This window comes from Urocampus carinirostris, chromosome 18, assembly GCF_059441175.1.
Source record: "Urocampus carinirostris isolate Australia breed hairy pipefish chromosome 18, RoL_Ucar_1.0, whole genome shotgun sequence".
Classification (NCBI taxonomy): Eukaryota; Metazoa; Chordata; class Actinopteri; order Syngnathiformes; family Syngnathidae; genus Urocampus; species Urocampus carinirostris.
The window spans coordinates 22,877,844-22,894,513 of NC_142366.1; the positions used below are offsets into that span (position 1 = coordinate 22,877,844).

At 41.7% G+C, this 16,670-nt stretch overlaps 1 protein-coding gene across 1 annotated transcript in view; it reads left to right on the forward strand.

The window, feature by feature from the left end:
• The window catches only part of rttn (rotatin), a 79,396-nt gene that overhangs the window by 58,078 nt on the left and 4,648 nt on the right, over positions 1-16,670 (forward strand). The window contains exons 38-48 of the mRNA XM_088321873.1: positions 1,096-1,246; positions 1,334-1,471; positions 2,449-2,645; positions 2,711-2,816; positions 4,742-4,839; positions 7,577-7,654; positions 8,731-8,857; positions 12,429-12,622; positions 13,645-13,897; positions 14,923-15,026; positions 16,585-16,654. Coding sequence (XP_088177999.1) covers positions 1,096-1,246; positions 1,334-1,471; positions 2,449-2,645; positions 2,711-2,816; positions 4,742-4,839; positions 7,577-7,654; positions 8,731-8,857; positions 12,429-12,622; positions 13,645-13,897; positions 14,923-15,026; positions 16,585-16,654 — 1,516 coding nt within the window. The remainder of the gene's footprint in view (positions 1-1,095; positions 1,247-1,333; positions 1,472-2,448; positions 2,646-2,710; positions 2,817-4,741; positions 4,840-7,576; positions 7,655-8,730; positions 8,858-12,428; positions 12,623-13,644; positions 13,898-14,922; positions 15,027-16,584; positions 16,655-16,670) is intronic.

The window sequence follows — 16,670 nt, forward strand, 5'->3', positions numbered from 1 at the left end:
ATAGCGGCCATGCAGCCATGCAAGGCGCCAACCTGCTTATTGGGGGCATTAGGGATTCAGTGTCTTGCCCAAGGACACTTTGACATATAACACGGAGGAGCCGGGAATCGAACCTGCGATCTCTTGATCCCAAGACGAGCGCTATACCTCCTGAGATAAAAAAAATATATTATTTATCAAGTCTATTTTATTTATAAGTTTATTTGAGCGTGTCTAAGAAATGCGCGTGATTGCATGTGCAACATAAGGAGCTTGACAGAGGCTGCAGTGTTAACACAAGCCAGGAGATGGCGGCAGCGTGTAATACGCTTCCAAATTCCGTAAATCCTTTTTACTAATTAGCACCAAGTGCACCCAGTTTGATATCCAACTCTCAAATAACAACTAATCATGTTATTACTATGTTGTTACTATGTTATCACCAGATGAAATCCCTGCCACCCTGTCCATCTGTCATCCCCCAGACTTTAAACCCACCTATTCAGAATTGCCTACTCATCATAAACTGCTTCACATGCCCCCCCATTTTTTGATTACTGTAGTTTTATTTTTTATTGGTTTCACTATTTTTATTCTTTGTACTGCGACCTTGTGTGTGAAAGGCGCTTTCTGGACACAAAATATAAAAATCTCATGGATATACTTATAACATAGGTCAGATATCAATAATTATGATAATTACAATAATCACATATTTTATACACTAATTTTCGTAATACCCATCCCTCAACGTCATAATGCCACTAGTTACCAAACATCACTGCGGCACCAATGATAATAATGACAATAAAGATAAAAATAATATTTATTATAACAGTTATGATACAATAACTTAAACGCAGTATTTCCAATCTCACTCATATCCCATTTTCTTCATCCCTGTATTTCGCCAGTAATGTTTTTTTTTTGTATTTAAATTTGAACACATGAATAGTTGGACATTGTTTGATCTCATCTTGTAAATTATTCCAAAGTTTGACTCCACACACAGACACACACATACTTTTCCTGGTTGTTCTCACCTTTGGTTGTTATTCTCACCTTATGATTTACTCTAAATTGGTTTTGAGGACTTTTTTTCTTCTGTGTTTTCAGCTCATCACACTCTTTCACCTCCTGTCTGGGTTTTCCAACCTCCTCTTGTCCTGCGTCACACTTAACCAAGAGTTGATTGGCGAGCTGGACTTCCTGAAGAAGTTACTGCACACTCTAGTGGCGGCAATTAGCCTCAACACAGAAGGATTAGGTGCGATCATGATTATAGACGTGGTCGTCTACTATTCGTGTGTAATTAATCTTGTTCGGCCATTTTCATGACGTGTTTGACCCACAGATGCAAGCACGAGGGTCAGCGTCCTCGCTGGCTGGAGGGATGTGTTTACGCTCCTGGCTACTTTAGTGAAAAGGGACAGTTTTACTGTGTATCCATCTGTCTCTGCTGCACTGGGGAGACACTGGCAAACGTTCACAGGTACGTTTGTGTACTACGGATCTATGTGTTAATAAAAATCATTTAGAAAAGCTATTAGAATATACTCTTTGGAGGAAATTGTCATGGTCGAAAGATGGTGTGCACAAAATAAAAAGCATGGGTTGGAGGTTTGGTGTAAAAATAGCAATCACATTACAATTTAGGGGCAGCACGGCGGCACAGTTCTCTTGAGATCAAACCTGTGTGGAGTTTGCATGTTCTCCCTGTGCTTGCGTGGGTTTCTTCCGGGCATTCCGGTTTCCTCCCACATTCCAAAAACATGCATGGCAGGTTCATTGGCCGGTTCAAATTGTCCCTAGGTGTGAATGGCTGTCTCTGCTCACTGCCCAAAGATATCTTTGATGGGCTCCAGCACCCCCGTGACCCTACTGAGGATAAGCGGTGCAGACAATGGATGGATGGATATTACAATTTACAATGTTTTGGAAATGTTCTGCTTTATGATGGGGATTATCCTCATGGATAGAAACAAAATTGAGTGTCACATTTCACAACGTCTACATTTTATAGTCTGAGGCTCTCGTGTAGATTAAATGCAAGGGCACAATTAAAATGTTTAACCATCACGCACACTAAACTCAAGTAAGCACACAATAATTATTATAATCATTACTAAAATAATTGATTGTTATTGTTATTATCTAGATAATTTTTCAATGCCGGACCAAAGTGGTTCTAGAAGGATTTAGGGCAGCTAATTAATAATCGATCTTATCGATTTGTTGTTGTGGCCTTACATAAAAATACCCTGGCTAGATGGCACAATTTGGACCTAAGCGAATTTAGTAAAAAATGAACATTGAGCTTTTTCTGCATTCCTGGCAGGGTTTGTGTCTGGCCATTTAGTTCGGATAAAGTGCGCTATTATATCACCAATGGATACCTGTATTTCGGACAAATACCATTTCACTCCTTTTGATCCATTCCTTTTTTTCTTTTTTCTTTTTTGTGTGCAGGAACAATTACATTGTGCGTGCAGGCGAAGTTTGTGGACTCTCATCTGCACAAAACAGCTTTGCGTTTCTTATCCGTTGTTTTATCGGAAGAGGCTAAAAAGCGGGGAAAAGAGGGAACAACTCCGAAGCCGGGCGGCGCTCTAGCAGAAGCGCTGAGTAGTCCGTCAGCAAGCCATCTTTGTGACGTGCTGCTACTGGTGGGGAGCATGATGTGCAAAAAATGAGGTATTGCCTGAACATTTACAATAACATTTTTTTCTAGAGTTTTGAAAGACGGGCTCTTCAAGATCCTCTTAAAAAGTTGACGGCCAGGACTTTGATGGCCCTGCTGGCTAGCAGTGCTGCAGCTCAGAACCATGCTGCCGCAGGTACAATGTCGTTTTTTGGTCATTTTAAAAAGCACCATGTTTTCTTTATCATTTTGGTACTTTTAGATCACACTGTAGAGCGCTACACTGCAATAAAAAGCAGGGATTCAGAAAAAGATCAAGGTCATACCTTGCTGGAAGATATGTTGTGGTTGGCCCGTTTCAGTTACTCTCTACTGTTGGATCGATGGACGGATTGATATACAAATATGTGTATTAAATCAAAAAATCCTATATTATCCGCACTATCACCACAATTTAAGAGGCACCCCCAACAAATAGTATATAAGGACCACCCGACTATACCTAAAACTACTGTAAGGGCTAAGGTTGTACAATAACTGAAACATGTTTTTTCACTGAATGATCAGTCAGAGTACATCACTAATTATAATTTCATACAATTGCAGTACATTCGATGCAACGGGATTCAAACCTGGATCGCAGCATTGCATGTGATGGATCTTATCCATTAGACATCTAGGAATACAGACGACACATGAAAAGGCATTGAGTCTTATCTCATCAACACACTATTTTTTGTCACCGTACCAAATTGTTGATGTTATTGCTAGGTCCTGCTGTGAGCAAATTGTCAGACATTAAACCAGTCTGTGCTACAGCTGACTCGCAAAGTCTTTACAAAGCTCACGAGATTCTGAACTGAATAATGGGAAATTCATTGTGGGAAGTAATTCGGTCATTCTGAACAGGATGAGTGATATTGATGGAAGTCATTTGGTTGTCCTGAAATATATAAATAAACACAGGGCTGCAAGACTTCTAAAAGTTTGTCACTTAACATTCTTAGTTTGAGCAGAGATTAAGTAAAACAACATTCTCTCTAATCGAAGATATCTGGTACCATGACTAAAAACAGGGTTATTATGAGATAAGACCCAATGCCTCCTCATGTGTTGTCTGTGTTCCTAGTGGTCTAGTGGATAGGATCTGCTGCAATCTGTGTATGATTCCTGTTGCATTCAATGTTTTATAATTGTAACCTACCACCCTTGTCTGGCAGTTAGGATTTGGCGCTTTTATCGACTGATTATTAATTGCACAATATTGGTAGCGCATTATGGCCGCCACGGCTGATGAGTGGTTAGCACAGTTCTGAGGTCATGGGATCGAATCCTCCTGTGCGGAGTTTGCATGTTCTCCCCGTGCTTGCGTGGGTTTCCCCCGGGCACTCTGGTTTCTTCCCACATTCCAAAAACATGCATGTCAGGATAATTGGCCGGTGCAAATTGTCTCTAGGTGTGAATGAACAAGTGAGTTGTCTGTCTCTGTGTGCCCTGTGATTGGCTGGCAACCAGTTCAGGGTGTCCCCTGCCCACTGCCCGAGGACGGCTGGGATGGGCTCAAGCACCCCCGTGACCCTACTGAGGCTAAGCGGTGCGGCTAATGGATGTATGGCATTTCTAATTTTGTCTGCAAATAACACGCACCGGATTATAAGACTCACATTCAAATTTCTGGCCAATTTGGAGTTTTTGGGTCCACTTCATGATCAGGAAAATCCGGTACTCAAAAATAGCAAAACATGCATTTCCTCAGATCCTGTTCCGGTCAAATTGGCCTGGATTGAACTCAATGTGAATCTTGTGAATCGAATCGGCTCATCCATCATTTTTACCTTCTCAATGACAATTTATTCTCCCTCTCATTTCCAACTGTACCTGCTGATTGTAAAATGGCCACTAGGGCCTAGGTGATACTGGTCCCTGACACCACTACGAAAACTGATATTTAAAAGGACAAACTGTCTTATTTCATTCCTAATGTGTGAAATCCCTCCTCACAGTATGCTCACACTATGCTACATTTATGTATTGTCTTTCTACCTGTATGTGCGTCTTTGTGCATTCGGGTGAGTTGATTTGTAGTATGTCCGTATTCACAAGTGTGTACGCTTATTACAGCTGGATTGATCGACAGTTGCGTGGAACAGATGAAGTATACTTGCTCTCAGCTCAACCTGGAGTCAGTCCGAAGTGGCAAGCTGTCCCGCCGTAAAAAAGTGAGTATGAAAACCATCTAACAGTTGATTTAATGGCAAAGACCTTTTAGAATGGTCTACTAGTGATCCTAAGCCAAGAAGAGATCCGCAGGTTCGAGAGCGTTCTCCATTCGGCAACCTCAGTGGAAATGTTTAAATCTAAGCTTAAAACACACTTCCATTCTATAGCATATGAATAACCTATATTTTATGTTGACAATATCTGTATATGATCTCCCCTCATGTACAGTGCATCCGGAAAGTATTTACAGCGCTTCACTTTTTCACATTTTGTTATGTTACAGCCTCATTCCAAATTGTATTAATTTAATCTCTTATCTCAAAATTCTACACAAAATACTCCATTATGACAATGTGAAAAAGTTTTTTTTTAACGCTTTTTTAATTTATTAAAAATAGAAAACTAAGAAATCACATTTACATAAGTATTCACAGCCTTTGCCATGAAGCTCAAAATTGAGCTCAGGTGCATCTTTTTTCCACTGATCATCCTTGAGATCTTTCTACAGCTTAATTGGAGTCCACCTGCAGTAAATTCAGTTTATTGGACATGATTTGGAAAGGCACACACCTGTCTATATATGGTCCCACAGTTGAGTGTGCATGTCAGAGCACAAACACCAAGCATGAAGTCAAAAGAACTGTCTGTAGACCTGCGAGCCAGGATTGTCTTGAGGCACAAATCTGGGGAAGGATACAGAAACATTTCTGCTGCTTTGAAGGTCCCAATGAGCACAGTGGCCTCCATTATTCGTAAATGGAAGACATTCGGAACCACCAGGACTCTTCCTAGAGCTGGCCGGCCTTCTAAACTGAGCGATCGGGGAAGAAGGGCCTTAGTCAGGGAGGTGACCAAGAACCCGATGGTCACTCTGTCAGAGCTCCAGCGTTCCTCTGTGGAGAGAGGAGAGCCTTCCAGAGAGACAACCATCTCTGCAGCAATTCACCAATCAGGCCTGTATGGTAGAGTAGCCAGATGAAAGCCACTCCTTAGTAAAAGGAACATGGAATTTGCCAAAAAGCACCTGAATGACTCTCAGACCATGAGAAACAAAATTCTCTGGTCTGATGAGACAAAGATTGAACTCTTTGGTGTGAATGCCAGGCTCCATGTTTGGAGGGAACCAGGCACCGCTCATCACTAGGCCAATACCATCCCTACAGTGAAGCATGGTGGTGGCAGCATCATGCTGTGGGGATGTTTTTCAGCAGCAGGAACTGGCAGACAAGTCAGGATAGAAGGGGAAATGAATGCAGCAATATATAGAGACATCCTGGATGAAAACCTGCTCCAGAGCGCTCTTGACCTCAGGCTGGGGCGAAGCTTCATTTTTCAGCAGGACAACGACCCAAAGCACACAGCCAAGATCTCAAAAGATTGGCTTCAGAACCACTCCGTGAATGTCCTGGAGTGGCCCAGCCAGAGTCCAGACTTGAATCCGATCGAACATCTCTGGAGAGATCTGAAAATGGCTGTGCACAAACGTCTCCCATCCAAAATGATTGAGCTTGAGTCTTATTGCAAAGAAGAACGGGCAAAACTGCCTAAAGATTGGTGTGCTAAACTTGTGGGATCATATTCAAAAAGACTTGAGGCTGTATTTGCTGCCAAAGGTGGATCAACAAAGTATTAAGCAAAGGCTGTGAATACTTATGTAAATGTGATTTCTTAGTTTTCTATTTTTAATAAATTCAAAAAAAGTTAAAAAAAAAAAAACTTTTTCACATTGTCATAATGGAGTATTTTGTGTAGAACTTTGAGATAAGAGATTAAATTAATACAATTTGGAATGAGGCTGTATCATAACAAAATGTGGAAAAAGTGAAGCGCTGTGAATACTTTCCGGATGCACTGTAGGTTTTAGATCAGGGGATGGTTTCATTATAGTCTGTGATTTGCAATAATCTGTGGTCTGTGCAGCCCTTTGAGACTCTTTGTGATTAAGGGTGTCACAAATAAACATGACTTGACTTGACTAGAATGTATTTGGATATGTTAAGTTTAAATTCTATTATTTTTGATAATACTCAAAATAAGGAGAGGAGACATCAACGGTTTTGGAACTGCAAGGAGAAACAGGGCAAGGAAACTTCAGATAAGAGAATTTATTGGCTAGTTTCTGGCGTCCCCTCCCAGAGCCTCCTCTTATTATTAAATTTCAAGGTTGCAAAAAACAGACCAGCCCTAAGGGGTGTGTGGATCAAAGAACAAAAGCCGCTGGCGACAATGATGTCAAAAAACAAGAGTGCAATAATTTTCTCCTTTGCATTTGTCGAATACTAAAAAAAGAATAAACATATTAGCATCCTAACCCAGTGAATGACCTTAAAAACACATGCCAGTGATACGATTTTGTTGTTGTTTTACACCCATCAAAACTTATAGTTTGATAAGAAAACGCGTCATTTTTTTCTTTTTTAAGAGATACATAAAAAATGGTACAACACCACAAAATTACTCCAAAAGGCCCTCTCCTCCCAACCCCCCAAAATTAGATTGTTTTATCACACAATGGCTTAAAATCCCCACCAAGTCATTCGTTAACAAACAAGTAGGTGGCGACTCACTGTCTTCATAAAATGAATGACTAGAATGTTGTATGGTTGCATTAAACTTAGGGATTTTAATGATCTACTTTGCTTTTTTTTTCTCAGTGAGCCATGCTCGTTCACAGATACCTAGTTAGAAAATCTCTGAGTGCTTAATTTGGATCGGCCTTTTTTTCCGATTCTCCAGGAGGACGGCTACTTAAAGGAGGTGAAGCTGACGGCGGAGATCCTGCGGGGTGTCATCTACCGCAACCGGGAGTGCAAAGTGAGCCTCTCTGTGTCTTGCTTTTTAATTCCCCGCTGCTAATTTCATTGAAACCCTTTCCCTGAGTGCACAATGCTCTGTTTCTAAATGAGGCTCAGTATCCCAAAAAGCTCTTTTTTGTTCGGGAGAACTTAACCACAATGCCACATTATCTTTTTTTTTTTCTCCCTGCATTGAAAGTGACAATGTTAATTCCAGGTACAGAGTTTGTACCGGTGCTTGAAATCCTTGAAAATGTGTTGTCAACGTTAAAATAGAACGTTACTTTGCAAGCAAAGTGTCCTTGTGATTTTGGAAAGCATTGTTTAGATATTGGAGCAAAAAAAAAGCACCTAAGTGAGAGTTCTGCTTGAAATGTTTTCAAGAAAAAGTAGCAATGTTCAACTGTTGTTTACTAAACATTGGTAAAAGATAGAAAACATATTTCTTTCTAAGGGTTCAGGCTTATATAGCGACAGAGCAACATTTTCTGTAGGCCTTTAAAAATGGCAAAAATTGGCTGGTACCTGCTCTTCCAATTTGAGACAAACGTCTAATATGGAACAAGATTTTGGGAGAAAATAAGTGTGGAATAGTTTTCATCAATCACATCTGATACAGTAATCCCTCTGTTATCGCGGTTAATGGGGACCGAGACCACCCGCAAAAACTGAAAATCCGCGAAGTAGCGGCACCCCTTCAAAAATGCTTAAAAAAGAACGTATACAGTTCCTCCATGATAAACAGCGCCACATAGGATAGGTGGGAGGAGTTGAAGGAGGGGGTGAGCGAAGCGGTAACTCACCATGACTAAGCATTGTGTCAGGGCCTCCCCCTCCCCTTCACATTAAGAGTGTCCACACCGTGTCCTCAGTTGACATAGGCTCTCGCTTGCTCAAGTCAATAAATGCTTTTATTGAGAAGGTAAGGTATATTTTTTTAGACCCGCGAAGCTCTGAACCCGCAAATGTGGAACCGCGAACTAGCGAGGTTCCACTATATTTCCAAAATCAATACGGTTTGTGTCGAGGGAAAATAATATTCCTGTATAATATGGACATAACACATCATTGGTTGTTTGTTTTCCTTTTGTGCAGTTGGTGGCCAATGATACAAATCTCACAGCAGTGCTGCACGCCCTTTGGTCTTGGCTCCTATCGGATGACTCCGCCCTGGAGACGGTGCTGGAGCTCCTCTGCGTCTTCACTGCCGACTGCCCCGAAGGTTTGGATCTCGTCGCTATTGTTCGCGAAATTTGTTCAGGTGGCGGATTTTGTAATTGATGATTTTTGGAGCTCGCTCGTAATTGGCGCACTGCTTCAATCGCACTCATGGCCACTATCGGGGTTCGATTCCCTTTGCTTACAAAGATTTGGGATTCGAGTTAGTGGCAGTGGTAGTAGAAGGACGATTTGAGATGAGTCAGCGGACCAGCGTTTGACCTGAAGCATGTAAACGCCTGCATGGACCAGCTGGCAGAGATGGGAAGCTGCGTCGTGGCCGTCATAGACTTTCTGGACTAGTTTACAGGCTGGGGGCGTCGCTGCTGTCATGCACTTTCCGGACAAATTTTCAACATGTGTTTACTATGTTTGTGTACTGTAACGCTGAATGTAATTCACCCTGGTCATCCTGGAAGGGGGATACCACTTGTGAGGTCCCTTCTCAAGGCTTCTCTTTTTCCTCACGATGAGGTTTTGAGTTTTTCCTTGCCCGCATGTTGCTTTAAGATCTGGTAATTGTGTCATTGTAATCCTGTGCAGTCCTTTGAGACATTTTTGTGATTAAGGGCTATAGAAATAAATTTGACTTGACTTGACTTGGCACATTTTAATGTATTAATGTACCCGTACACACAGAAGCTGTAGTTTCGATTCCATGGGACTAATTATCTGGTGCACCTTGCGTATAAAAATATATAACAAAAGACTATTCTTTGGGGGTGCGCCTCATAGTGTTACTTTGATGAATTGCTCGTGGTCCCTTTGTTGTGCACCCGCACCATGGAAATCCGCCATGTTTCATTTTGAGTTTTATCCGACTGGCACGGCTTCTTCCTAATGTAAGCAGTGAGCTCGGAGGCATCACGAAGCAGCCGGTAGTATTTCCCTAAAGGTTAAGCGAACAGCAGGTTGCGTGGAGGCTGCGTGCCGTTCAGCTTAATGTTACACCATCCACCCTCCGGCTAGTTTTTTTTGTCCCCCAAGTAAAAAAAAAAAAAAAGAAGAAGAAGAAAAAGAACGTTTCATCTCCAGCCTGTGATCTTGTTTGCAGTCGGTCTGTTTTAATGCTTTGACACATATTGTTTTAGGCAAATTTCAAAAGATAAGAATCTGATTCTTCCCCTCCAAAATATGCGCTTCGCCTAGCTGCAAATTATTTATCTGACCGCGGGAAATGGATTCCTAATGAAGAAGATGTTCATTGCATGGTAGTGTGAGAGCCCGAGGCTAACATTAGCATACATATGTTACGCTGCCGGAATGAACATCACTAACGGGCTTATCAGCAGCATTCAACAAGTCTGCTTGGGAAAAAAGTGCAACTTCAAAAGGGTTTCGAATTTTAGTGTTTTTTTTTACCTTTCTAAATTAGGACTACCATTGTATGTACGTGTATATGTACGTATAGATATATACTGGACTGTCTCAGAAAATTAGAATATTGTGATAAAGTTCTTTATTTTCTGTAATGCAATTAAAAAAACAAAAATGTCATACATTCTGGATTCATTACACATCAACTGAACTATTTCAAGCCTTTTATTTTTTGAATATTGCTGAATTTGGCTTACAGCTTAAGAAAACTCAAAAATCCTATCTCAAAATATTAGAATATCATGAAAAAGTATACAAGTAGGCTATTCAACTAATCACCTGAATCATCTAATTAACTCGAAACACCTTGCGAGGGTTTCCTGAGCCTTAAAAACACTCAGCTTGGTTCAGTAAACTAAATCACAAGTATGGGGAAGACTGCTGATCTGTCTGCTGTCCAGAGGACCATCATTGATACCCTCCATCAGGAGGGTAAGACACAAAAAGCAATTTCTCAAAGAGCAGGCTGTTCACAGAGTGCAGTTTCAAAGCGTATCCACAAAAAGTCTGTTGGAAGGGAAAAATGTGGCCGGAAACGCTGCACAACCAAGAGAGATGACCGCAGCCTTAACAAAATTGTGAAGAAGAGCCGCTTCCAGAATTTGGGGGAGCTTCAAAGACAGTGGGCTGAAGCTGGAGTCCAGGTATCAAAAGCCACAGTTCACAGACGTGTCCGGGAAATGGGCTACAATAGCCGTATTCCCATGGTCAAGCCACTTCTGAACTCAAGACAACGGAAGAAGCGTCTGACTTGGGCTATGGAGAAGAAGCACTGGACAGTTGCAGAGTGGTCCAAAGTCCTCTTTTCAGACGAAAGCAAGTTTTGCATTTCATTTGGAAGTCAAGGTGCCAGAGTCTGGAGAAAGGCTGGAGAGGAGCAAAATCCAAGTTGCTTGAAATCCAGTGTGAAGTTCCCACAGTCAGCAATGGTTTGGGGAGCCATGTCAGCTGCTGGTGTTGGTCCACTGTGTTTCATCAAGTCCAGAGTAAATGCAACTGTGTACCAAGAGATTTTAGAGCACTACATGCTTCCATCTGCTGAAAAGCTCTATGGAGATGAGGATTTCATTTTCCAGCATGATCTGGCACCTGCCCACAGTGCCAAAACCACCAGTAACTGGTGCACTGACCATGGCATCACTGTCCTTGATTGGCCTGCTAATTCCCCTGACCTGAACCCCATCGAGAATTTGTGGGGTATAGTTAAGAAGAAGATGAAAGACACCAGACCTGCAAATGCAAATGAGCTGAAGGCCGCTATCGAAGCATCCTGGGCATCAATAACACCTCAGCAATGCCACAGGCTGATTGCCTCCATGCCACGCCGGATTGATGCAGTAATCCGTGCAAAAGGATTCCCAACCAAGTACTGAGTGCATCAATAGACATTTTCAAATGTTTGATTTAGTTTTGCTGTTATAAAATTATTTTTTTACTTGGTCTGAGGAAGTATTCTAATATTTTGAGATAGGATTTTTGAGTTTTTTTCAGCTGTAAGCCAAAATCAGCAATATTCAAATAATAAAAGGCTTGAAATAGTTCAGTTGATGTGTAATGAATCCAGAATGTATGACATTTTTGTTTTTTTAATTGCATTACAGAAAATAAAGAACTTTATCACAATATTCTAATTTTCTGAGACAGTCCAGTATGTATGCTTGTGTATCTATGTACAGTTGTGGTCAAATGTTTACAAACACTTGTGAAGAACATAATGTCATGGCTCTATTGAGTTTCCAGTTATTTCTACAACTCTCATTTTTCTCTGATGGAATAATTGGAACAGAAAGTTCTGTGTCCTAAAAAACATTTATGAGGTTTAGGAGTGTCTGGAAAAAATGTCTGCCCGGACGCCCAGGGCGCGCATCTTTTATGTTGGCAATTTGCATACTCTGCAGCCAATCAGAAGCCTGCATCGAATAACTTCGTGCTTCGGGACTCTCCCGAGTGTTATAAGGTCGTGCATTTGCATATTTTTCTAACGTAGACACACAGAGAACACAAGAAAAATTGATAAGTGGTTAGGAATCAAGCCAAACCCTCTGCCCCAGAAGAAGTATTCAAAAGAAGCCAACAAAATTTATGACGCTACAAAACGTAAATTAAAAGCATCGTGGAAAGAGAAGTTCACGTGGCTTGTAGCAAAGCAAACATTGTCAAATATATTTTCTAATGATTGTGTTCTTCTAACATCCTAGCATGCAGTTCTGTGTGTGGCGCGGGGACAATCTCAATGCCAACCCTAAAAGGCAGCGTGAGTGGCCCCCTTATTCAGACCATCATGAGGCTGGCCTCGGGAATCGCGCCTGACAACAGCTCCGTCCAGAAGCTCTCCTTCTCCTTGCTAGCTAACTTGGTTCTCTCCCGTGGTTGCAGAGGCACCTTTCAGAAGGTAACAGTAGTGATGTCAACTTGTCCACACACTGATCCACCTTGTTTTACCGTATTTATTGGTATACAACGCAGGTTCTCATTTTCCCCTTAGAAAGACTTTAAAGTTTGGGTGCAAGTTATACACAAGGTTTTATCGTATTATCACAAACCCAGGTTCGATTCCCCTTGCATCCAACCGCAAAATTTGAGCTAAGAAAACGTAAAACAAAATTTTCCGCCAATTTCCAGTGTCTGAAATAACGTCTGCCCATGCATATTTTACGTTTACAAAATGACTCAGCCCGGGTGGCCGACAACTTTTTCAAGAATTTTTTTTATTTTTTTTTTTCAAATCAAACGTTTGCTTTATTCCAGTTTCGAAATCTTTGTTCGTTTTGGAAATTTCGGAATTTCAGTTCGTTTGGCAATTCGCATCCTCGGCAGCCAATCAGAAGCCTGCATCGAATAACTTTGTGCTTCCGGACTTCCCCGAGCGTTATAAGGTCGTGCATTTGCATATTATTTTCCAAAGTAGACTCACAGAGAACACAAGAAAATTGAGAAGTGGTGAGGAATCAAGCCAAAACCTCAGCCCCAGAAGAAAGATTCAAAAGAAGCTAACAAAATGTGTGACGCTACAAAACGTCAACGTACATTAATAGCATCGTGGAAAGAGGAGTTCATGTGTTTTGGAGCAGACAACACAACGCAAACATTGCATGAATGAAGATGAGTGAATATAGGTACATAAAGATGGCAGATGGAAAACAGCAATGTCATATACATATAATTAATGTTATAAGTAGATTTATAATAAACTTAATTTTAAAGTGTTGTTCGGTTATATATTCTGATTATCAATCAGTTTTTTTTTTATGATTAATCGTCTTATTGTGTTTCAATTTGTGAAAAATGGTGTCCGCTAACTTTTTCTCACGAGTTTCAGACACTGCAATTTCAAATGAAAAATGAAGGGTGCTCGTTATACACGACTGTGTATTCCACACAAAGAAATACACTATTTTACCTATTCCCTTCCAGCACAATTTCCTCCAAGGTTTCACCGCCGTGCCGGTGCCCAAGACGGGCAGCGTCACCGGGGGCGGCCTGTTAGCTTCGTGGCTCAGGCTGCTGCTCAGTTTGTCCTTTTCGAGCGACGGGCGCCAAAGTATCCTAAGGGTCGGCGGCCTACTGGAAAAGCTGTTCGACCTGGCGTCGCATCGACGCGATGCCCAGCTCACTCTTCACAATCTCTGCTTCTGCCCTGCCAGCAAGCCGCATGTCATCGCCAATGGTAAGAAAAAATGAAGGGACGCTATTGGAATTTGGGCTTATTCAGTGGTGGCCAAACTTTCAGTCAGAGGAAACTTGGATAGAACACAACAAAATAAGACAGAACGAAAGAGAGGGTGGGATTTTGGCTACAACCATTATGAAAAAAGGTTCACTGTTGGAGCAATCACTAGAAAATGAAGGAAGCTAAACATGACAGTCAATCTCAAACGGAGTGGAGCCCCATGCAAGATACCACCTCGTTGGGTTTCAATGATTCTAAGAAAGTCAAGGAATCAGCCCAGAACTACACGACATGAGTTTGTCAATGACCTGAGAAGAGCTGGTACTACCGTTTCCAAGGTTACTGTAGGTAATGCAGTAAGACGTCATGATTTGAAATCATGCATGGCATGAAAGGTTCCCCTGCCTAAACCAGCGCATGTCAAGATCATCTTAAGTTTGCATATGACCATTTGGATGATACAGAGGTGTCATGGGAGAAGGTCTTGTGGTCAGATAAGATCAAAATAGAACTTTTTAGTCATAATTCCATTTAGTGTGTTTGGAGAAGGAAGAATGAAGAGTACAATCCGAAAAGCACCATCCCTACTGTGAAGCATTGGGGTGGTAGCATCATGCTTTGGGGGTGTTTTTCTGCACATGGGTTAGGACGAGTACACACCATTAGGATATAAAAACAACACCTTTGGCTACTTTATACCGAACTTTATTTAACAGGGCATTATTGTAATCTGATTTCAGTCTTTTTTAAACACACCTATTTTATTCATGTTACCATTGGGATGCATTTTGGTTATAGTGCGCTGATATGATGATGGTTGAGGCCGGTTCAGAGGGTAGACTGGAGTGCATAATCCCTAAGATTACAAAGGCCTGGTTAGGACCAGCATCAGTGGTTTCCTGATTGACCTTTTCTGGCCGCTGACTCACTCAGAGTGCCGTAATTTGCTCACCCTTGCACAAAATGGTCTTTAATTTTTTTATGGTTCACAATATCACAATACCAGTCCAATTTTCTTCCAGATAAAGCGATGGCAGTTCTCTTCAGCTGTCTGGAAAGTAAGGAGATGGAGACGTGCTGCATGGGAGCATCCGCACTTTGGGCTTTGCTGCATAATAACCAAAGGGTACACATACACACACACATACACAAATACAGTGAAGAAATTAAGTATGTGAACACCCAGCTATTTTGCTATTTCTACCACTTAGAAATCATGGAGAGGTCTGAAACTTTCATCATAGGTGCATGTCCACTGTGAGAGATAAACTAAAAAGAAAAATCCAGAAATGCATGATTTTTTTAACAATTTATTGGTGTGATACAGCTGCAAATAAGTATTTTAACACCTGTGTATCATCTAGTATTCTGCCCCTGAAAGATCTGTTAGTCCGCCCATTAAAAGTCCACCTGTACTCCATGTATCATCCTGAATCAGATGGATCTGTTTGAGGTCGCTGGCTGCATAAAGAAACCTGTCCACCTCATACAATCAGTAAGACTTTAACGTGTAACATGGCAAAGACCAAAGCACTGTCCAAAGACACCAGAGACAAAATTGTACACCTCCACAAGGCTGGAAAGGGCTACGGAGCAATTGCCAAGCAGTTTGTTGAAAAAAGGTCCACTGTTGGAGCAATCTTTGAAAAATGGGAGAAGCTAAACATGACGGTCAATCTCAATTGGAGTGGAGCCCCATGCAAGATATCTCAAGGATTCTCAGACAGGTGAGGAATCAGCCCGGAACTACATGACAGGAGTTGGTCAATGACCTGAAAAGAGCCGCTTCCAAGGTTACTGTAGGTAATACGCTAAGACATCATGATTTGAAATCTTGCATGGCATGAAAGGTTCCCCTGCTTAAACCAGCGCATGTCAAGGCACGTTTTAAGTTTGCGTATGACCATTTGGATGATACAGAGGAGTCATGGGAGAAGGTCTTGTGGTCAGATGAGACTTTTTGGTCATAATTCCATTTAGTGTGTTTGGAAGAATGAAGAATACAATCTGAAGAACACCATCCCTACTGTGAAGCATAGGGGTGGTAGCATCATGCTTTGGGGGTGTTTTTCTGCACATGGGACAGGACGAGTACACTGCATTAAAGAGAGGATGACTGGGGCTGTGTATTGTGAGATTTTGGGGAACACCCTCCTCCCCTCAGTCAGAGCATTGAAGATTGCGCTGGGTCTTCCAACACGACAACGACCCGAAGTACACAGCCAGAAAAACCAAGGAGTGGCTGGGTCAGAAGCATATCCAGGTTCTAGCATGGCCCAACCAGTCTCCAGACCTGAACCCAATCGAAAATCTTTGGAGGGAGCTCAAACTTTTCAGCGACAGACCGGAAACCTGACTGATCTCGAGAAGATCTGTGTGGAGGAGTGGGCCAAAATCCCTCCTGCAGTCTGTGCAAACCTGGTGAAAAACTACAGGAAACGTTTGACCTCTGTAATAGCAAACAGTCTACTATACCAAATTGTAACATTCATTTTCAAATCATGCATTGTGATTTCTGGATTTTTCTTTTTAGTTTATCGCTCTCATAGTGGACATACACCTACGATGAAAATTTCAGACCCCTCCATGATTTCAGTGTATGGACTCAGGAAAGGAGCCATATATGGCTCACAAGCCGAAAGTCCCTGATCCCTTTCCTAATCTTTCTCCTTTTCCCCTGCAAGGCCAAGATTGCCCTGAAGTGTCCTTCCGTTCAATTGAGGATCGAGGCAGCAAACCGCATGTGGAAGAAGGGTAATCCTATACTCGG